Genomic DNA, 22086 nt, shown 5'->3' with positions numbered 1-22086 from the left:
TACTTAAAAAAATACATTGTTTATATATGTTTTTTTTTTTTACAGACCGAAACCAAGAGCGATCGAACGCAGCTGCTGATCGAGAAATCCGTAAGAGATGACAGCGGTATGTACACCATTACCGCGTCCAACGAGCACGGAAAGGATTCCGCTGACATCGAGGTGATAGTCGTGGACAAACCTGGACCGCCTCAAGGTCCTCTGCAATACACCGGCACCACGCAGGAAACCGTTGGATTGTCCTGGAATCCACCGTTGGACAATGGCGGATCCGATATCACGAATTATATCGTCGAAGTTTCGGATTACGGATCCGACAATTGGCGACAAGTGCCAGGATACGTTCCCAGGACAAACTTCACGGCGAGGGGACTGACCGAAGGCAAGAAGTACGTCTTCAGGGTTCGCGCCGAGAATATGTACGGAGTATCGGAGCCTTTGGAAGGCAAACCCGTGATCGCCAAGAGTCCTTACGATCCACCGGACGCGCCGAGCCAGCCCGAAATTCTCGGCTACACTCCCAACAGCTGCAGTCTCACATGGAATCCGCCTATCAACACCGGCGGGAAACCTATCACTGGTATATAAATCTAAATAAATATTTTTACAATTCTATTTCATATTTTTATAGAAACTTACAAAACTTGATTACAGAAAGTTTAAAATGTGTTATTTTTAGGTTTTTTTTTTATTCACACATAAAAATGTTTTAAACAAGACCTGTATTATTTTATCTTCTTTATTATTAGGTTATTACGTGGAAAGGCGTGAGCGTGGCGGCGAATGGTTGAAGGTCAACAACTATCCGACACCGAATACGACATTCACTGTGCAAGATCTTCATGAGGGGTCACGATACGAATTCCGGGTTATCGCTGTCAATGAGGCCGGACCTGGTAAACCTAGCAAACCTACCGAACCTATCACAGCCGGACATCAACGTCGTAAGTTTATTTTAATCAATATTATATTACCGTATAACGCTAATAATAAAAGCAATCTGATTGTAAACGTATCAAAAGGTCATTGTTTGAGTTTTGCATTATCATTATTTTATAGTTCGTCCTGACGCACCTGAACCACCTAAGGCGGACAGAATCACCAAAGACTCGGTAACCCTGAGCTGGCGTCCACCGCGAAGCGACGGCGGCGCGAAGATCAGAGGCTACATTATTCAGAAGAAAGCCAAGGGTGATGACAATTGGTCAGATGTGAACGGCTCGCCCGTACCGAGCAACGTGTATACCGTGCCGAAACTGAAAGAAGGCGAGGAGTATCTCTTCAGGGTTATTGCGGTGAACGACGTTGGTAACAGCGACCCGAGCCGAGCCAGCAATCCCATCATCATCGAGGAGCAACCGAATAAACCGGTTATGGACCTCGGCGGAGTTCGCGACATTACCGTGCGCGCTGGCGAGGACTTCTCCATTCATGTGCCTTACGTCGGCTTCCCCAAACCGACTGCCACGTGGTTTGCCAACGACGTTGTCAAGGATGAAACCGATTCGCGTGTGCATCAACAACTGGCCGATGATTTTGCCAGGTATATTGTTTAGAAAAACTTTTCAATTACAAATAGAAATAATGACAGTGCACGTCATGATACTAATTGAATTTCTTTAACTACAGCTTGGTAGTTAAGAATGCAAAACGTTCCGATGGAGGTCAGTACAGACTTCAACTGCGTAATTCGTCCGGCTTCGACACGGCGACCGTCAACGTCAAGGTACTCGATCGTCCCGCTCCACCTGAAAATCTTCGCGCGGACGAATTTGCCGGCGATGCTCTTACTCTCTTCTGGAATCCGCCCAAGGATAACGGCGGTGCCGATATTACCAATTACGTGATCGAGAAGAAGGAACCAAGGTCCGCAACGTGGTCTAAGGTGAGAGTCTATGTCGCAATAAAATTGTTTAGAGGATATTCTATTTTTTTATTAAAAAGATATTAGTATCTAAAGAGAGAGAAAAACTTTTGCAGGTGAGCAGCTATGTGACAACGCCATTTGTGCGCGTGAGAAATCTGACGGTCGGTCAGGTCTACGAATTCCGAGTGATGGCTGAGAATCAATACGGCACGTCGGATCCTGCAACAACGATCGATCCGATCAAGGCGAGATATCCGTTTGATCCTCCAGGCGCGCCAGGTACACCTCGCGGTGTGGAAACCACCGAGGACAGCATTACCATCACGTGGACCAAACCGCGTCACGATGGCGGCTCGCCGATCATCGGATACGTCATTGAGAAGCGTCTTCTGAGCGAGGACAAGTGGGTCAAGGCCACTCCAGCTCTGGTGCACGATACTACTTACAAGTAAGTATGATCCGTGTCGATTTCTTGAGTTAACGTCTATAATGTTTCCGGCATTTGCTAATTCTATTCGTCGATCTCTTAGAATCACAGGACTGATCGAGAATCACGATTACGAGTTCCGCGTAGCTGCGGAAAATGCCGCCGGTCGTGGACCATGGAGCTCCAACTCCGACATTATTCGCGCCAGTGCGCCACCATGTAAGTAATTTCACAAAACATCATGTGTATCTTACATTACGCAATTTAGAGAAAAAGAAAGACGGAGAGATAACGCTTTTAATCACAAGTAATAAAAAAATATAGCGTTTTTAGTCTTCTTTTTCCGGATGCGGTTCAACATATCGATTGTCTTTGTTGCAGTCCCGCCTAAGATTACGAGCGACCTCAGCATCCGCGATATGACTGTGATCGCCGGCGAACCGTTCACCATCACGGTTCCGTATCAAGCTAATCCCAAGCCGAAACCAAACTGGTCCATCAATGGCGAAGAAGTTCTCACCGATGATAGGATCAAATTCGAGACGACCGACGTTGCGTCGCAGTTTATTAACAAAAAAGCGAAGAGGTCAGACACCGGCACGTACACGATATATCTCACGAACACCGTTGGCACAGACTCCGCTTCGTGCAGAGTCCTCGTTGTCGGTAAGTTTTTTTACTACGTTGGTAATTTAATTCTTGATCTCGATCTTTTTTCTCAAGTACGCAATTCTAATTTGTAATAAACGCCATTGTCAATTAAAATTAAATGTTAAATTTCTTTCAGACAAACCGTCCCCGCCTCTGGCACCTCTAGATATCTCCGACATCACTCCCGAGACCTGTACGTTGTCGTGGAAACCACCCTTCGACGATGGCGGCTCACCTATTACGAATTACATCGTCGAGAAATTAGATCCGGCCGGCGTAAGTATATTTCTCTAAGGGATTCTTAGCTATCGCAAATGAATTTGCTTTTCTCTCCGATCTGAACAAAATTGTTTTTATTCATACTCTTCGCGAATTTTTTTTCCAGTTCTGGGTGAAGCTCAGTAGCTTCGTGAGAAACACACATTACGACGTGATCGGTCTGGAACCGAATCGCACGTACAACTTCCGCGTAAGAGCGGAGAATCAGTACGGCGTGTCGGACCCATTGCAGGCTGACGAACCGATAACGGCCAAGTTCCCATTCACGGTGCCAGATCCACCTGGACAGCCGCGTGTTATCGATTGGGACACCTCGAACGCCACGGTTGTCTGGACGAGACCATTGTCCGATGGTGGATCTCGTATTCAGGTTCGTATCACGAAAAGAGAAAATATTGAAATTTCATTGAATATTTTTCAGTTACATATGTAAATTTTTCAAGCTATGGCGTTTTCGAGCGACCTTGTCTTTGCATTTAGTTTTATATTGATTTGAATTACACTTTTCACGCGAAATTTTCAACTACACACAGGGTTACAAGATCGAGTTCCGCGACCCTGCCGAGGACGTGCAATGGCGCGTGGCGAACGATTACCTCTTCAAGGACACAACGTACGTGTGTTACGGTCTGCAAAGCGGTCACGAGTACGAGTTTAGAATACGCGCCAAGAACGCGGCCGGCTTCAGTAAACCGAGCCCGCCGTCTTCGCCGTTCAGAATCAAGAGTAAGTTTAACGTGCCGTCGCCACCGGGCACGCCGCAAGTTATCAAAGTCGGTAAGAATTACGTCGATCTACGATGGGAACCGCCCGTATCCGACGGCGGCAGCAAGATCACCGGCTACGTGATCGAGAAGCGCGAGGTCGGAAGCGCGATGTGGTCCAAGTGCAACGAGTACAACGTCGTCGACACCGAATACACGGTCATGCATCTGATCGAGCGTGGAGATTACGAGTTCAGAGTGTTCGCGGTGAACGCCGCCGGCAGATCCGAACCGAGCTCGTGCACCACGCCGGTGAAGATTTGCGAGGTCGAGGGAGGCGAAAAGCCGGAATTCATCAGAAATCTTCCGATCAGTCAGATTATACCACTTGGCAAGACCCTCGTTCTCGAGTGCGAGGCCACGGGTAAACCTCTGCCGACCGCCAGGTAAATTTATTTATTTATTTTGTTTAAGATTAATTGTATTATATATTTTATCACATAAGAAGTTTTACGATTACGATTTTGATTTGTTCAGGTGGCTGAAGAACGGTCGCGAGATCACCTTAGGCGGTCGATTCCGCGCCGAGTCGATAAACGGCATCTACAGGCTGGTAATCTCCGAGGTATGGGACGCGGACGACGGTGACTACAGCTGTCAGATCTCGAACCCACTCGGTATTGCTACGACCACGTGCAGACTGAAGATCGGCACGCCACCGCGCATCGAACGTATGCCGGGCGATCTCTATCTGCCGGAGGGTGACAACACGAAGATCAAGATTTATTACAGCGGTGATCAGCCAATGGAAGTGACCCTGAAGAAAGATGGTCGTAAGATTGTGGAGACTACGCATATTAAATACACGGTCTTCGATGAGTATCTCATCATCTTCATCAAAGACATTCAGAAGGATGACGGCGGTACTTACGACTTGTCCATCTCGAACGATAGCGGCAGTGTCAGCGCCTCGTTCACCGTATACATCACCGGATTACCTGGACCTCCAACCGGACCACTCGATGTCTCTGACATCGACAAGCACACCTGCACTCTATCCTGGCATCCGCCCAAGTACGACGGTGGTCTCCGGGTGACCCATTACGTGGTGGAGCGTCGCGATGTCAGTCACACGCACTGGATCATCGTGTCGTCCTTCTGCAAAGACACTACGTTCGTCGTGCAAGGTCTCACCGAGGGTCAAGAGTATCTTTTCAGGGTGATGGCTGCCAACGACAACGGCATGGGCCCGCCATTGGAAGGTACCAACCCGATCAAGGCCAAAGCGCCGTTCGACCCGCCAGGACCACCCGGCACGCCCAAGGTCATCGAGGTGGGCGGAGATTTCGTCAATCTCTCGTGGGAAAAACCAGAGACAGATGGTGGCGCGAGAATTCAAGGTTACTGGATCGACAAGAGAGAAGTCAACAGTCAGGCTTGGCAGCGCGTTAACGTTAGCATTTGTCTGCCGACGCAAATCAACATTAGCAATCTTATCGAGGGAAGGCAATACGAGTTCCGAGTGTTCGCACAAAACGTAGCCGGACTCAGTCCCGAGTCCAAGGCCTCAACATCCGTAAAGATCGTCGATCCGCAGGCAGCGAAGCCTCCAGAAATTATCTCACCACTTCAGAGGGTTTGTATATACATTTGTTTTTGTTATTGAAAAGCTCAGAATTTTGGTGACCTATTTAAGTTTCTCTTCTACATGTTTTTCCTCACAGGTGAACTGCGTCCAGAATCACAATGCTCACTTCCAATGCAAGATTATTGGCACTCCGAAGCCTACCATCACGTGGTTCAAGGGCGCTCGCGAGATCGTGAGCGGTAGCCGGTACAACATCTACTCCGAGGGCGACACTCATAATCTCATCATTCACGACGTGTTCGGCGAGGACGCCGACGAGTACTTCTGTCGCGCGGTGAACAAGTGCGGCGTGAAATCCACGAAGGGCGAGCTCTTCATCAAGACACCGCCGAAGTTGAACGTGCCGCCGCGATTCCGCGACACCGCCTTCTTCGACAAGGGCGTGAACGTCGTTATCAAGATCCCGTTCACCGGTTATCCGAAACCAAAGATTACGTGGGTGCGCGAGGGCGAGGTGATCGAGTCCGGCGGTCATTACGCCGTCGAAGTGAAGGAACGTCACGCCGTGCTGACGATCCGCGACGGCAGCCGCATCGACTCAGGTCCGTACCGCATCACAGCCGAGAACGATCTCGGCCAGGACACGGCCATCATCAAGATTCAGATCAGCGACCGTCCGGATCCGCCGAGATTCCCGCAGGTGGATAACGTCGGCCACGACTCGCTCGCGGTCAGCTGGAAACCACCGGTTTGGGACGGCGGCAGCAACATCACCAATTACGTGGTGGAGAAGCGCGAGCATCCGATGAGCAGCTGGATACGAGCGGGCAACACCAGGTTCTGCACGCTCGCGGTAACCGGTCTCAGTCCGGGACACCAATATGACTTCCGAGTGTGCGCGGAGAACATCTACGGCCGATCCGATCCGAGCGAGGTGACGCCGCTGATCACCACGAAGGGCATTATCAAGCGCGAGTACAAGAAGAAGGAATACGAGGTGGACGCGACCGGCAAGAAGATACGCGGCCGCGAAGACGAGAAACCGCACGATTACGATCAGTTCGTGTTCGACGTCTACAGCAAATATGTGCCGCAGCCGGTGGAGATCAAGCACACGTCGGTCTATGACAAGTACGACATCCTTGAGGAGATCGGCACCGGCGCGTTCGGCGTCGTGCATCGTTGCCGCGAGAGAGCCACCGGCAACATTTTCGCCGCCAAATTCATCCCGGTGTCGCACGTGATGGAAAAAGAATTGATCAGAAAAGAGATCGATATCATGAATCAGTTGCACCATCCCAAGTTGATCAATCTGCACGACGCGTTTGAGGACGACGACGAGATGGTGTTGATCTTTGAGTTGTAAGTATTTATTTCGCATCAGAGAGAATTCATCAGCCGAGCGATTTCAACAACCAATTGTGACTCGTTTTACGGATTTGCGTTATCCTTGATCTCCTTCATTTGTCTTATTAGCCTGTCCGGTGGTGAGCTGTTCGAGAGGATCACCTCCGAAGGTTACACCATGTCCGAGGCCGAAGTCATCAATTACATGAGACAGATCTGCGAAGGAGTCAAGCATATGCACGAGAAGAACATCATTCATCTCGGTATTATCTTAAAATTCTTATACTTTTATTACATATATATATATAATTATGTAATGCAACACTGTTTTTTTTTTCAGACATCAAACCTGAAAACATTATGTGTCAAACTCGCAACAGTACCAATGTGAAATTGATTGATTTCGGTCTGGCGACCAAACTCGATCCGAATGAAGTGGTAAAGATCAGCACAGGCACGGCCGAGTTTGCTGCTCCCGAGATCGTCGAACGAGAACCGGTCGGTTTCTACACCGACATGTGGGCCTGCGGTGTACTGGCTTATGTTTTGTAAGCAGATTACTTGTATCTTGTACGCGGCCAGATTATTCCATGTGATTCTTACTATCTTTGTTTACTGAGCCAGGTTGAGCGGGCTTTCTCCGTTCGCGGGCGATAACGACATCGAGACCTTGAAGAACGTAAAGGCGTGCGACTGGGACTTCGACGAGGAGGCATTCCGTAACGTTTCCGAGGAGGGCAAAGATTTCATCAGGCGGCTACTCGTCAAGAACAAGGAGTACGTTACAGATATTTTTCCCCATTGCTTTCTACATGATTACTTCGTTATCATCTTATTTACTGCTACTGTGTGATTCTTGCCACCTTTCAGAAAGCGCATGACCGCACACGAGTGCCTCCTTCATCCGTGGTTAACCGGCGATCACAGCAAATGGACCAACCCGATCGCCAGCAGCCGTTACCTCAGCATCAGAGACAGACTGCGCGCCAAGTACGAGAACTGGGACAAGTACGTTCTTCCCATCGGCCGCCTAGCCGAGTACTCGTCGCTCAGAAAGCTTCTAATCGAGAAATACAGAATATACGACTCTTGCTTCGGTGAGTGACTGAATGAACAGTATCGAGTTTTCTCAAACGCCAAGCGATCTTAGCAAAGTTTAAATACAAAAGTGTTTTTCTGATTTCTTCACAAAAAAAGTATGTGAAAAGAAGAAAATGTTCTTAAATAAAAACGAATTTCCGCATTTTTGCGCAGATCGCCGACAAGCCGCGCCAAGATTTGTCATCAAACCGCAAAGCGCGTTCGCGTACGAGGGACAGAGCGTTAAGTTCACTTGTCGCGTTATCGCAATCGCGGCGCCCACCTTGTCTTGGTCGCACAACAATCAGGAATTGCGACAGTCCGTCAAATTCATGAAACGATATCACGGTGACGATTACACCTTCATTATCAACAGAGTTAAATTGGAAGACAGAGGAGAGTATGTCATACGCGCGGAGAATCATTACGGTTATCGCGAGGAAGTTGTCTTCCTCAATGTACAACGTGAGTATTGTTTACATGTATTTTTTAGCGCCTGTATTTTAATTATAATCATTTATTGCGAGACAAACTCCAAGTGCCTCGGTAGCCTAACAGAGAAGGCGACGGCCCGGAAAGCCGGAGATTCCAGGTTCAATTCCTGGATGAGGAGTTTTTTTCGCAATATTTTAAAATTAGTTAGGGGAGTATACGGGGTCCTTCATATATATGTGATGCAAATCCAGCATCCTATATAGAGGAAAAAAATTATTTTGAAATATATATGTGCATACATATATATATATATATACACATATATATTTAAGCACATTCACGCACAACATCCTGCGAACGGCTCTTCATGTCCTTATATTTATATATTATAATCATTTAATTTGTGCGGTATACAACACAATTTACTAATATGTATATTTTTATTTATGTGTGTTGTAAAAAAATTTCATATTTTACAGCAAAATTTGCAAAAAATTTTCTAATCTTTTGTTATTTTTTATTCTCAGCACTGCCGAAAGAAATTCCGAAGTACAGACCCGAGTTGCATCCGGTGCGCAGACGGGAACCGCTCGGTTATAATGTGTGGCTCGAGATGATCGAGTCAGCGCCGAGCTTCACCTTCCTGCTACGACCCCGTGTCATTCAGATCAGACAGACCTGCAAGTTGCTGTGCTGCTTGAGCGGCAATCCACCGCCCACGGTGAAATGGTACAAGGACAGAGAGGAGTTGTCCAAGTACAACTATCCTATGACCAACGCCGACGGCGTTGTCACGATGGAGATCATCGACTGCAAGCCGGAGGACAGCGGCAAATATCGCTGCGTCGCTAGCAACAAGCACGGCAAAGACGAGACCAGTTGTGTGGTTATCGTTGAAGGTACGCGAAAATAAATGCGATAAAAGACAAAACTAATATACTTTTTCGAATCTCTTCTTATGATTCTGCTCTGCCATAAGACTGATAATACGTTAATATACTTTGTACGTAGAACTTGTAGTTGAAAAACAAATTTCATTAAACGTTTGTTCGTAGGCACTGGGGAAACGGAGGAACAAGTAAAATTAGCACACGATTTCCTGCATTCCGGAGGTAGAGCCGTTTAAGGAGCTTACCCCCGTTTGCCGTTTTTATAAAAAGCTTATTATCCTCATTCCCGTTGTTGTCACAAGCAATGTGCTTGTACTTAGATCAGCGCAAATAACTATCGTTTTATTAAAAAATATTTTGTTCCCTTTAGTCATTGCACACCCTGTTTAGATTCTCTCACGTCCCGTATACTTCATATTTAGAATTAACTCTCTCGTTTACAGTCCACTAATTTATGTTGTCCGCAGCGAAACGCAAAAATTTCGTAAATCCTTTGTTTTCAAATGTTGATGTTGTCAAGTTGTAAAAAAAAACGAATATATTGTAATAATCGAGTGATTTCATGACAAATCTGATTTTAAGATCGAAGGTACATCGAGCAACCGTTGAAACCGGCGCCACCACCGATCGTGACAGTTCACAAGTCCAGTGGTTACAGCGGCTACAGTTCAACCACCATTCAAGGTCAATCGAGTTTCACCTCTTCCTACGGTGGCAAACAAACTTCCACGACCTCTTCGTACAAAGTACGAAAAACATGATCTAATAATACTTCTGGATTAAAAATTACTGTTTGTATGTATAAAAATTCATAACGGATTACTAAAAACATTCTTTGACGTAAATAACTTCAGGATAGCTCCAGCGTTAAGATCAACGAATCGTCTGACAAACGAAGCGTGAAGAAATACGGCTCGAGACTCGACAGCACCGGTAGCCCATCTCGATCCAGAAGCACCACAAAAGAACTCATTCGTTAGTATATCATTTTAATATCTACACACATAAATATGCATCTCAAATTATTAGAGTATCGTCACGTTTAATCTTGTATACGAGGATGTTCATATTCAATTTTATATATTATTATACAATATTTGACTATTGCAGAACCTTCGGACGACTCGATGAGACCGCCGCAGTTCACTCAGAAACTAAAAAATCTCACGATCAACGATGGCGAACACTTGGAACTCACTGTCAAAGTCAACGGCGATCCAGAACCGCAAATAGCTTGGAGCAAAGACGGCAAAGTAGGGGCCATCTTAAACAATTAAAGCTAATATTTGCGATAATTTAATTTTTAAAAATCACACAAATTTATTTACAGAAAAACATCTGCAAAAATGGATTTTTAACGTTTTTATGTATTATAGGAGAACTATTTTTGTGTAAACTATGTGTATGTGTGTGTGTGTGTGTGTGCGCGCGATAAAATTCACTTTTTGCAGACCTTGAGTTCGTCGGAGGTCGTCGATCTCAAATATAAAAACGGAGTGGCCACTCTCACGATAAATGAAGTATTCCCCGAGGATGAGGGCGAGTACAAGTGTGTGGCGACCAATAGCATCGGTAGCGACACGACATCCTGCAAACTGACTGTAAAACGTAAGAACGTTCAAAATTTTCATCGTCACGTTTAATCGACATATAACTTAGAGAGATAACAAATTGTTGTCAAAAAAAAAAGTAACTGTCGCAAATTTTTGAATTTGAAAAGAAGCGCGTAAAGCGACATTTTACCTTTTTTAGCTGTGGAAAACACTGCCGGGAAGAAACAGAGCGACGACAAATCGCCGAAGATCGTAGACCATCTGACGAGCATGTACGTGAAGGACGGCGAGTCTGTGACGCTCAGCTGCCGAATAATCGGCGCCAAGAAGTTCGACGTGGTGTGGTTGCACAACAACAAGGAGATCAAGCCCAGCAAAGACTTCCAGTACACCAGCGAGGCTAACATCTACAAACTCGTTATCGCCGAGATATTCCCCGAGGATTCCGGCACTTACACGTGCGAAGCTTTCAACGACGCAGGAGAGAGCTACTCGTCGTGCACATTAAATGTACTCGGTAAGTCAGCAAGTATGCGATTAGTCAGCAATTGTAGCTTTTTAATTTTCTTTTTTTTGTTTTAACTCCATACTCTATCTGTTCGTTACTTTCAGCTCCGGGTGAAGAACCGAAGAGTCCAGCGTTCGCGACATTCCCGCAATCTGCAACAGTGAGCGAAGGCGAGTCGGTGACTTTCACGTGCAAGACTGATACCGCGCCTTTGAAAGGTGAGAGAGAGACTTTACTTTCGTATACAATTCCCTTCTATTTCCACTTATCTATCTAATATACTAAGTGTATATTTTTTTCTAATTACTATTACCGTTTTATTTTATTTTATTTTTTTTTCATCTTTCTTTAATATAAAAACGTATACTTTTTCTTTCTCAGTAACTTGGCTCAAAGACGGCAAAGCGATTCCCGAAACAAGCAGCAGATATCACTTCAGCTCGGACGGCAACACGTCCTTCGAGTTCGGCATCAAGACGTGCACGGTCAGCGACGTCGGTCAATATTCGGCGCGTGTGATCAGCCAGAAGGGCGAGGCGAACTCGGCGTTTGCCCTGAACGTTGTCAATCCCGGAGAGTTGTGAAACTGATCTTATCACCGGATCACATGTCGATATGTTATCACACAGACCGAATCGGAGTATTTTATATTCTAATACACCCCTCCCCTTCCGTGTCGCGCGGAGAACACGCTTTTGAGTCGATTTACGAGTATGAGAACGCGCGCGTTTTTAGAGAATTTCTTACGCGTTCTCCGCGAGAAAAAAATCTCTTCCGTAAACGCATTCGATCTGAGCCATCTCCGATCGGTCGTTTCTACGCTTTCCACCGGTCTTTCAATTTTTTTCCGATATCTTCAACGAGCAACCACGAACGAGAAGAATCGAGGAGACAAGCCGGAGGGCGGCTTGCTCGTCAACGATCGTTTTTAGAGTGTATGACGTGTCTCTGTATAAAAAAAAAAAAAAGGAAAAACAACGAAAAAAAGAAGGATCGGATTTAATTAATTAATGTTATTTTTTTTTTCTGTGCACGTAAATTATTCTGGAACGCTGTATTTTCTCTTCCTGTGTGTTTGTCACGATGAATCGCATGAATCGTCGCGGGACGCGGCTTCTTACTTTTCTTCTACGATATAGGAATCCGAATTCGTGTCTTCGCTCACGCATTACGAATAGCACACGCGCAACGTTATTACGCTAAAAATATTCGGCTTTGCTGTATCACACGACTTGGCATACTTTCTGCGCACTCAAGTATGCACAGATTATGTTTAACGGACACATCGCGGTAGAAAAAAGCGCCCAAGGAAAACAGAACAAGAAAAGAAAGACCTTTGCACGCGAAGTGCGACCAACGATCGAATACGGTTTTTCCGACGAGATTGCCAGCATCCTCGACAACATCCCGAAACACTCGAAACTCTCGCTCGGGAAAAACTTTTTTGTGACATTGGAAACACAAATTTCGATTTGCGCGATATGCTATCGCGATGTGCCCCCGAATTCCACGTTAATGATACGTCGTGTTATACTCTTGTTTGAAGACTGCTTTCGTCAGTAAAACATTTACGATAAAATAAAACATGTGATTTAAAACGAGAGTATCTGTTATTACATCCTTTTCTGTGTCGTGCCGTACTAATATGTAGATTGTAAGTGTTGATTCGTATTAATTTCACGTATATAAATTGTTCGCACGAACATACATCTGGAGATACATCTAAATATTTGCAGTGTGTTGATGCGGGAAATTTACTAAAAATTTTATTGTAATACAAATAGTTGTATAATATAAAAGATACAACGCTTTGTATAATTTACATACACTAGAGATACTAATTTACATATATTTGCATGGCAATAAAAAAACACACAAATCTTGAAGTACAGACAGGGACGTTAATTCTTTTACAACATAAAGTTGCACCAATAATGCCTCAATAATATCTCAACAGAGAGAAGCGCAACTTGACGTACAAGACATTAACGCCCATGTAAACGATGCTTGGAGAAACACGTTATCAATATTAGAAATGCCATTTTATTTTTATCGCTTTAGATGTAAAATAGAACAATTGTTTAGCAGTGACAACGGGTTTCCCAAACGCATTTTCTTGGCATATCTTTTTTCCTCATCCTTCTCTCTCTTTCTCTCTTCCTCTATTGTTACATACAGTTATTTACATTGTTTTACTAATATATTAGATCTTATTAATTAAAAATAGTCCAAACTTGTCGACTAAGTGTGTAAATCGGCAGGATCGATGATGTTAAAAAATCTCGTGGGCGAATGAGAATAAAGAAGAGAACGAAACTTATTCGGATCTTGTATGAGCGTGCTATGTACGTGCAAGTTGTCGGGCTGAGAGTCAAATTTCAAACACATCACCAGAATATCTTTTGGCGAGTCTTTACTTTGCGGATTGTCAAACGTTAATGCTGTGAAAAGTAACTTCATGAAAGGTTCAAAACCTTCCACGTACCACATACAATCGGCACACTTAATTTTTGTACACCTCTCACCATTGCATTGCTCTATATCATACGTTTCTGTAATACTTCTCAAGACCATGTCGCCTGATCGATTTATGTCTATAAAGCGTAATGATTTTCTATGAGTTCTTTCGCGTTTTTAATCATATAATAGTAAAATAATTAGATAATATAAAATTTAAATGTATCATATACATATATAGTATATGTATATAAAATATATCGTATAACATATATACAATAATTTATAATATTATAAAATATATCATTCACGATAATATTACATATATTATAATATTCACCAATATAACACGATGCTGTTTTAAGCACCAATATTGGCGTAGTCCACCTTGCAGAGTTCAGAAGTTTTCCTATCATTGGGACGTGGGCCTGTATCGTTTGCCACGAGTCCGTATCAGGATGATATAAACAAATTTGTGATACGTTAGTGTATATGGCTAGTTTACCATTAAAAACATAATATTCAGGAACATTGGTAAAGTCCATAGGTATCTCCTCACCTTTAGTCCAGATATCTGCAAATAGTTCAGAGAGAAATATAGAAATAATACGTAAATCAATAAAACAAAAAAACGTTCGCCATGAAAACATAAAACAATTCTAATTTAAATTAACATACAGAGAAATTGTGTATTATATAGTATAAATATTACCTGTATGTATATTATAGATATCAACACTCTTCAATTTTCGTCGATATCGTCCCACACCGCCAACGAGGAACAATTTATTTTTTATGAAAGTGGCGACCATGTGCCTTCTCCCATTTGGCAAACTGAAATAATTAAGAAATTTTCATAGATAACAGTGTTCTATAATTTTTTTATGTAATATCTACTTGTCAAACATTTTTTTTATTAAACTTAATAAATGAATAAATAAGTCTTAAAGAGCCGTTCGCAGGATGTTGTGCGGAAAATATGTCTTATATGTGTGTACACATATATAAGTAAATTCACGTTTTTCACGTGTTTTTCGAATTGAAATTTCAATTCTTAAATTCATATAGAATGTTAGTTTTGCATCTCATATATGATAGACCCCGAATACCCCCCCTAATTGATTTAAAATATTGCGAAAAAAACTCCTCAGCCAGGAGTCGAACCCGGAATTTCCGGCTTTCCGGGCCGTCGCCTTCCCTGCTATTTTTTTTATTGAAAGTAAAAAACCGGTTTTTAAGAACTGAGTTAAACGATTTTCTACTTGTCAAAATACATACTTTGTCTGAAAGAGCCATCTCTTGGATATCAGAGAATAACGCCACATCTTAATATTAAACTTTCCTGATCCAATGCCAAATTCTCCGCCACTAAGATACAAATGGTATCCTAAGAGATTATGTAATATGATAAATAAATATAATGCCATCAACAACACAGCAGAGTACATACCTCTCGCAGCAATCTGCATTCCTGTTAGTCTATTATCTTTATTATCACTACGATTGGTAATTTCTCTAGGATACTTAAATGTGGTAAGTTCGTAGAAATTGTTACCATCCCAGCAGTGAAGATAAATTGTACTATTAATAACGTCAAGGTTCTCGCAGGATATAATACTGTTCAAAATTCTTGGTTGCTTATTGTTTAAAAGGTCTTTTTGAACTGTATCCTATTCAAAATAAACCTTTAAAGATCTATATATGATACATGTAAAAATACTATACTATTTTTTTATCAAAAAAGTTAATGTTATTGACTTTCAGAGAGAAACACTAAGAAGACAAAACCTTTTAACTTTATAATTTTCTATTTATATCTCTCTCCCCTCCAAAAAAAAATAAAGATTATATTATTTGAGCATAAAAAGCAATACTTACTTCATGATATCTCATCCATTGATGTGTAACATCAAACAAATAAGACTCTGTAGTTCTTACATTGACATTTCCGACTAACTTTAGAAAATTTTTTTTTGACAATTGACAGATGGAACTAATTGGCAATTCAGTGAAACGATCCAAGCAAACAGCTAAACAAACATCTCTCAATACATTGATACACAATTCTTGTGCTACCAACCATACATCAATCACATGTTTGGGTAGCAAGTAATCTGTTTCCAATACATCTGTTACATCTTGTATCAAATCATCCACTGCAAATAGAACACTTAATTCCAATAAGGTTAAAAGATGTTCAAGTGTATCATCAGTCTTATCAGTCTCAAAAATAGGCACTCTATTGTCGGAAATCCAATAGATAAATTCCTGTAAAAATCAAAATTATTGCCTTTTTACTTATACAATTTGAAATGATTTAAAATTATTTTTCAATGTAATAACAGTTTTTTTTTTTTTTTTTTTTTTTTTTTTTTTTTTTTTTTTTTTTTTTTTTTTTTTTTTTGGATTAAAAATGATTGTTTCTGGAAACAAATGTGTTTTAGAATTAAGAAATTGATTCACAGTATCTAGAAATCACAGAAATTAAATATCGCAAACAAAGAACGGTTTTGTTTTTAAAAATAAATAAGTAGGGTCAACCAACCTCGAATGAAAACAATGGAATCTCATAGTTGATAACATGTTCTTGCCGACCAAATTCTATATAACTTGCTGATAAAAGCGCGGCAAAATATCGACTCTTGTCAATCAGTTTTTGCTTGTCAATTTTAAATTCCTTTGTTTTCAAAATTAATGTCACAATTTCTCGTTGTTCCTCAACTTTATCGTTTTGATTTTCCATATTAATAACACACACTTGTCTATTTATTGTCGCTATTTAATACATACTTCCAAAAAGTATATAACCGGTTAGATAAATAAAACGTCTGTTTTTCTACAGCTTTGTTAGCTGTGTGTATACATACATTCTTTCTGTCCCACCACTGTTATCACCTTATCTCCTTTTCTTTCTTAAGGCCGGTATTCATAGTCGGTTTTCTTGTATTATTTAAGATTATCTTAAGTTCATTTCAAGAGAGATCGCATGTCTCATTGGCTATTTATCTAAAAATGACCTTAAGATGATCGATCTTTATGTATACAGGTCTTAAACAGAAGATCCGACTATGGCTGTGTTCGTTTTTTACTGGCAGTACTGAAAATCTATAGATTCGTGTCACGTATACTATAGATTTTTCAGTACTGCCAGTAATAACCGAACAGGGCCTATGAATACCAGCAGAGAGAAGACTGGGCTGCTTTTACATGGAGCGCAACTTGCGTTAGCCAATCGAATCGTCTCTGCTATCATATGGAAATACGTTGAGACGATTTGATTGGCTAACGCAAGTTACACTGTGTTCACATGTAGCGCATGATAAACACGTGGTTCATACATGTCGCGAAAGTTCACAATTTTGTATTCATCTATTTTAAGCAAAAGTGTGGAAGAATCCTTTACAAAATGACGGATGACAAAATTAAGAAGCGTAAAGTTTCCAAGAAAACAAAAAAATCATGGAGAAAGCACATCGATGTGAAAGATGTTGATGCGTTTCTTGAAAACGAGAGGTTAGAAGAACGACTGGGTGTTCCTTATTCAGAGCGAAAGGATTCGGAGCTATTTACAGTTGACAAAACTAATGTGACTAAAAATGTACCACCCAAATATGTTATTAGACTTAATTTGAAAAATAAGGAACCAAGATGCTTCGCTTCTTTGAAACCACATACACAAGTTCCCGATCCAATCACCAAGAGGAATCGAGTGAGGACCAGAGAGGAACGTATGAGTTCCGTACGTAAAGCGGAAAGAAAAATGAAGAGTATTCTTAAATTAAAAGAAAAAGAGGCATTAAAGAATAAAGCACTTGCTAAGGCTGCTCTGACAAATTGTTCTAAAAGAGGAGAAGTCAAAAATGATGTGTGGAATATTACAAACAATCTACTGCCAGAAACAGTCAAAGAATGGATGTCTTCGGATGGCATTAGACACACAATTAAACATTTAGGAGTTCAGAAAAGAAAAGTACCTTTATCATTGCATAAAAAACCATCTGTTGTACCAGCAGTAGAAGCTCCACATCCAGGTATGTCATACAATCCCTCATATGGGGATCATCATAAACTTTTGTCTGAAGTTGCTGAGAAAGAATTGGAACTCATTAAGCAAGAGAAACATTTGAACAGAGTCACAACTCAGATGTTTCAAAAAGTAAGTTTGCTAAATTACAACTTAGTATATAGGTGTTTTGTGTATATTAAATAGAATTTAACATATATATTTTAGCACAAATTTTTATATTTTTTTAATTGGCATTATGTTTAGATTCCATTAGATAAAAGAGAAGAGATTAGACTAAATGAAATGTCAGAGGGTTTGCCAATAAAGGATCAAACTGTGAGTTCAAAGTCTGCTAAACAGAACTGTGATGAAAAACAAGAAGATGAAGAAGAAGACTCATGTATTGCAGCAACCAACAAACCTGTCAAGAACAATAAGAAAACACGTGTACAGAAAAGAAAACAACGAGAACAAAAGCAAGAAGCTAACGAACGTACATTAGTCAAAATTGAGAAGAAGAAACTTTCCGATGTCTATAAATTGAAACGTTTGCAAAAACAGATAGAGGCTGAAGAAAGAAAACAAGAACTCTTAAAACAAAAGCGAATACAGAAACGTGAAGAGGAATCTGTTATGCCGAAGACTTTGAGTAAGATAAAGTTTGAGTCCTTAGATCCTGATTTCCAATTTCCAGAAGATTTGAGTGGCAATTTGAGGAATTGTAAACCTTCTAATTCGTTATTGAAAGATCGATATAAATCGCTTCAACAAAGGAACATCGTCGCGCCATCTGTTATAAAACTGTAAGTATATATTATCGATAAATTTGTTTACAATATTACAGTAGTATAAATTCTGAAACTTTAGACAATATTATAATGAAAACAGACAATAGTTAAATAAAGAATTTAAATTTATTAGTCGATCTGCTATATATTTGTTTTACAAAATGATGAAAAGATGGAATTACTGATGAAAGATCTTTTTGCACTTTAATTTTCTTTTTTTAGGACTCGAGACAAAGCAAAGGTGAAAAGATTCGTCAAACCAGGTTTCAAATATAAAACAAGCTTGGACGAGAAATAATTTTACAACAAAGAAATTAATATCACATTTTTTGTATCTGTTACAATGTAATGAGATATTACATTGTACAATTGTATACAACGTAACGATATTGTTATATAAATCGATTACCTGTGTAACAGTTATTTAAAGTATATGCGAACTGTACTGGAAAATGTAAAATAAAACGATTTCTCCATAAATGTTCTCCGAGAGATAATGACGGTTGTTCACTACTTTTTAAGTAAGCATGCTTTTAAGATTCATTAACTTGTATTTAAGATCATAGAACATGCGCAAATGTATTTGGATTTGATCGGATATCCATTGCTTCTGATAATCGGCAATAATGAGTTTCTCTTTCTCGCGATAAAGCGCAACTTCCGTATGCTTCATGCGTGCCTCGCACTTTTTCGCTTCAAGATTAGCATTGTCTCTGTTTATCATGTACTCTTCTTCCGTGAGATATGTCGGTTTGATCAGTTTAAGTTTATCAATATACGGTTTCTTTGGGATTTTCCGCAACATTGCAATCGTAGACTTTGTCAGTTTGTCCGCCACTGTGAATCGTTTCGCGTTACAACGCGTATTGTCGATTTTTATTTTATGGTTCTTGATCATATTTCTGTGGAATACAAACGCGGAAGTGTAATTTAAGTGTAAGATTTTTAATCGGTCAGCTAGTTTGAAAGATCAAACATTGAATGAAAACTTTGTAAAGTCGTGAGAGTGTAACTGCTTACACGCATAGCGCGTTGGCTTGTTCTTTGGAAGTCTTGCTTTTATCGATCATTGATAATAAATTGTTTATAGCTATGTTCTCTGAAAGCAATCTGGATATAGTATACGGCATGTGATGAGCTGTTTCAAGCTGAAACACACCAGCCATATCCACTAAGCGATTGTATAATTCTTGTTTGAATCTATTTGTGTTTTTTTGCATTTAAATATAAAAGTGAATATCAATGTTTTTTTTTGTAATATGAAAGAAAAACCAGGGATTCACATATTTATACTTTTTTCTATCAATCGTGAATTTCCATTCAATTTGGTGTAAGATTGTTGCCATCTGTTCTTTTTCGTGAACCAATGATTGATTTTGCGTATCCAATTTCTTTTCCAGAATATACTGCTTCGATTTGTAATCTTCCAAAACATTAATTTTGGCATCTTAATAAATATATGAATTTTAACATTACGAGAACACAATTGTCGCGCGCATAAAAAAAATATGAAAGACACGTTTACGTAAAAACGATTTTACTCAAGAATTTGAGTTGCGAAATCAGCACAAGCCGCGTGTTTTTGTATTTTTCATCGATGTTTCCGAGTTTGACAGTATGAGCAAAATTATTGTCAATCATTGATTTTTCAAGAGCACCCATTTGCTCTTTGCATTCCTCTATTCTGGCCAAGTAAGAAGATAATTGCGAATTTAAAGTGGATATTTCTTGTGCTTTCTCTTCTTCTAAAGTTTTAATATATCGATTTGTATGTTTTAAAGTATCTTCCAATTCTGTATTTCGTTCTTCCAATCTAATTTGTTATTAATTGTTACATAAATTTATATATATTAAAGCAGAAAGCCCAAATCCATTGTTTTTTAATAGATACCTTTGAATTCTTTTAATTGTTTCTGCAATTTTCAAGTCATAAAAACGTGTTTGCGTATTGATGATGACGTTTTCTAATTTGGTTTCGTCAAAATCGGGAGGTTGTAGACGCTTGGGCAAACTGACGTTGCCTTTATCTTTTCCGTACAAGTCCATTTTGCTGTCAAGTAATAATAAATCATTTGATTTAACAATAATATGATTTGCGCGTTTTTGTTGTCGAAAACTTATAATTACTTTATTGTACGCCGTACACGCGCGCGCACGAGTATATTGATAACTAATATAGTTAATACACATGAATATACGCGTTTTTCAAACTTCTCGACAATTTCAACAAATTCTCGCCAAAATTTTCTAATGTAATTGTGTAAATTTATATGTGTATATAAGCTTACTATCTTCTTACATATTTCATACACGATCAAATGTTTACAATATAATTTTCAAGCTTTTTAAAATTAGAACCTCGCGGAACACGTACCAAGTGTCCGAATATTTTTGCGATATGAAAATTAGTTATTCTTTTCTGTTGTTGTACCTTATTATATATATATATATATATATTTAAACAATCACGTAAGAAACATAAATTTTACATTTTTATTCATTACAAATTATGACACATAACTATGTCACAACGGATTTTTTTAACGACTTTTTTCTCACACATGTACCACAAATTTATTTCAAATATAGAAGATGAAAATCTGTAACTTTCTTGACATCCAAGGTTTTGCGATAGACTGTGTAGTATATTGTAAGTAATTTGCAATAAATTTTTTTTAAACATATATATTTACTATACAATGTTTATATGATATTTATATTATGAAATATCACCTAAACAAATAACAAATCTAAACACAAGAGAATTATAACTTAATTATGTAATAAAAATATATATAAAAATATATGCAAACTTACTATATACATTTATTATATACATTTATTATATAATCTACAAAAGTTTGTTTTATTCTAATTTACTTTTATCTCTCTCTCACTTTGTCTCTCTTAAATCTAAAGATTATTTTAATATCTAAATTGATATTAAAATAAATCACATTAATATATAAATAAACAACATTGAGAAATAAAAGTCTATTATACGTATTTACATCATCTTCTGCAATAAAGAAAGCAAAACTTGGCATCGATCTTTCACCTACAACAAATATTAGTCATTATTATTAATAATATAACAAAGTCAAAATTAATAAAAACGCAGCTCGTAATATCTAAATAAATATGTCACAATATTAAAATCAATATACAACAGGCTAAATTTACGAGCAAAATCTGATGATATTCTTTATTAACAATATAACAAAATATCAGAAAATCTTTTCATAACATAAAATTAACAATAAACGTTTCGACTCTACTTGAGTCTTCTTTAGTATTAAACATTAAAAAATGATCTTAACTGTTACTAATTGGAGGCGCAGTTATTTTACATAGAGTCACTCTTGTCACCGTTCTAATTGATGACATATTTCACACGTGAAACGCCAAAAACTGTAAATAATTCCGAAAATGTAATCACTTTATAATACTTTATAATACCACGCACGACAGAGGCAAACATACTTACAAATTGAAATCACAAATCA

The 22086-nt window shown here is 39.7% G+C and overlaps 4 protein-coding genes across 24 annotated transcripts in view; 2 read left to right on the top strand and 2 right to left on the bottom strand.

The window, feature by feature from the left end:
* Positions 1–12930, top strand: part of LOC109853311 (twitchin) — a 79580-nt gene extending 66650 nt beyond the window's left edge. For 19 of the 20 annotated variants that reach the window (XM_020425277.1, XM_020425275.1, XM_020425265.1 and 16 more), the window contains 26 exons: positions 46–580; positions 750–944; positions 1060–1543; positions 1630–1885; positions 1981–2315; positions 2398–2513; positions 2676–2960; positions 3082–3221; positions 3331–3594; positions 3758–4374; positions 4466–5564; positions 5653–6878; positions 6993–7126; positions 7204–7411; positions 7488–7640; positions 7734–7960; positions 8118–8408; positions 8906–9277; positions 9434–9490; positions 9851–10014; positions 10123–10243; positions 10379–10521; positions 10720–10876; positions 11021–11338; positions 11434–11547; positions 11711–12930. In XM_020425277.1, the coding sequence (XP_020280866.1) occupies positions 46–580; positions 750–944; positions 1060–1543; positions 1630–1885; positions 1981–2315; positions 2398–2513; positions 2676–2960; positions 3082–3221; positions 3331–3594; positions 3758–4374; positions 4466–5564; positions 5653–6878; positions 6993–7126; positions 7204–7411; positions 7488–7640; positions 7734–7960; positions 8118–8408; positions 8906–9277; positions 9434–9490; positions 9851–10014; positions 10123–10243; positions 10379–10521; positions 10720–10876; positions 11021–11338; positions 11434–11547; positions 11711–11913 (8214 nt within the window). In that variant the 3' untranslated portion in view covers positions 11914–12930. The remainder of the gene's footprint in view (positions 1–45; positions 581–749; positions 945–1059; positions 1544–1629; positions 1886–1980; positions 2316–2397; positions 2514–2675; positions 2961–3081; positions 3222–3330; positions 3595–3757; positions 4375–4465; positions 5565–5652; positions 6879–6992; positions 7127–7203; positions 7412–7487; positions 7641–7733; positions 7961–8117; positions 8409–8905; positions 9278–9433; positions 9491–9850; positions 10015–10122; positions 10244–10378; positions 10522–10719; positions 10877–11020; positions 11339–11433; positions 11548–11710) is intronic. The other variant, XM_020425264.1, reaches the window with a different exon arrangement.
* Positions 12931–13142: 212 nt separating this feature from the next.
* LOC109853324 lies at positions 13143–16802 on the bottom strand. Of its 2 annotated transcripts, XM_020425309.1 has the most exons (8): positions 16332–16802; positions 15665–16054; positions 15237–15456; positions 15065–15173; positions 14499–14620; positions 14346–14360; positions 14127–14214; positions 13834–13923 (listed from the first exon to the last, which is right to left on the bottom strand). In XM_020425309.1, exons 1-7 carry the CDS (start codon positions 16527–16529, stop codon positions 14147–14149), a joined length of 1122 nt encoding a protein of 373 aa, XP_020280898.1. In that variant the 5' UTR covers positions 16530–16802; the 3' UTR covers positions 13834–13923; positions 14127–14146. The 2 variants fall into 2 exon arrangements, with proteins under 2 accessions (XP_020280897.1, XP_020280898.1); XM_020425308.1 differs by having other exon boundaries at positions 13143–13923; positions 14127–14360; positions 16332–16796.
* A 299-nt stretch (positions 16803–17101) lies between these two features.
* On the top strand, positions 17102–19060 carry LOC109853325 (uncharacterized protein CG1785). The gene is made up of 3 exons (XM_020425310.1): positions 17102–17942; positions 18057–18595; positions 18803–19060. Exons 1-3 carry the CDS (start codon positions 17103–17105, stop codon positions 18876–18878), a joined length of 1455 nt encoding a protein of 484 aa, XP_020280899.1. The 5' UTR covers position 17102; the 3' UTR covers positions 18879–19060.
* Positions 19061–19159: 99 nt separating this feature from the next.
* LOC109853327 lies at positions 19160–20778 on the bottom strand. The gene is made up of 5 exons (XM_020425311.1): positions 20708–20778; positions 20472–20630; positions 20122–20393; positions 19601–20027; positions 19160–19482 (listed from the first exon to the last, which is right to left on the bottom strand). Exons 2-4 carry the CDS (start codon positions 20624–20626, stop codon positions 19801–19803), a joined length of 654 nt encoding a protein of 217 aa, XP_020280900.1. The 5' UTR covers positions 20627–20630; positions 20708–20778; the 3' UTR covers positions 19160–19482; positions 19601–19800.
* Between the last annotated feature and the right edge of the window lie 1308 nt (positions 20779–22086).

This window comes from Pseudomyrmex gracilis, unplaced genomic scaffold (assembly GCF_002006095.1).
Source record: "Pseudomyrmex gracilis isolate BER0280 unplaced genomic scaffold, ASM200609v1 scaffold_46, whole genome shotgun sequence".
NCBI classification, from domain to species: Eukaryota; Metazoa; Arthropoda; class Insecta; order Hymenoptera; family Formicidae; genus Pseudomyrmex; species Pseudomyrmex gracilis.
This window is presented reverse-complemented; position numbering and strand designations above follow the sequence as displayed.

What these genes read in the sequence shown, in the direction of transcription:
- LOC109853324 (XM_020425308.1), bottom strand. Translation starts at nt 16,529, where the DNA reads ATGGAAAATCAAAACGATAAAGTTGAGGAACAACGAGAAATTGTGACA. An exon ending in AATGCAGATTGCTGCGAGAG is followed by an intron (nt 15,174 to 15,236) that starts GTATGTACTCTG and finishes ATAATCTCTTAG; the next exon opens with GATACCATTTGTATCTTAGT. An exon ending in AGATGGCTCTTTCAGACAAA is followed by an intron (nt 14,621 to 15,064) that starts GTATGTATTTTG and finishes TAATTATTTCAG; the next exon opens with TTTGCCAAATGGGAGAAGGC.
- LOC109853325 (XM_020425310.1), top strand. Translation starts at nt 17,103, where the DNA reads ATGATAAACACGTGGTTCATACATGTCGCGAAAGTTCACAATTTTGTA. An exon ending in CAACTCAGATGTTTCAAAAA is followed by an intron (nt 17,943 to 18,056) that starts GTAAGTTTGCTA and finishes CATTATGTTTAG; the next exon opens with ATTCCATTAGATAAAAGAGA. An exon ending in GCGCCATCTGTTATAAAACT is followed by an intron (nt 18,596 to 18,802) that starts GTAAGTATATAT and finishes TTCTTTTTTTAG; the next exon opens with GACTCGAGACAAAGCAAAGG.
- LOC109853327 (XM_020425311.1), bottom strand. Translation starts at nt 20,626, where the DNA reads ATGGACTTGTACGGAAAAGATAAAGGCAACGTCAGTTTGCCCAAGCGT. An exon ending in ACAATTAAAAGAATTCAAAG is followed by an intron (nt 20,394 to 20,471) that starts GTATCTATTAAA and finishes ATAACAAATTAG; the next exon opens with ATTGGAAGAACGAAATACAG. An exon ending in TTCGCAACTCAAATTCTTGA is followed by an intron (nt 20,028 to 20,121) that starts GTAAAATCGTTT and finishes ATATTTATTAAG; the next exon opens with ATGCCAAAATTAATGTTTTG.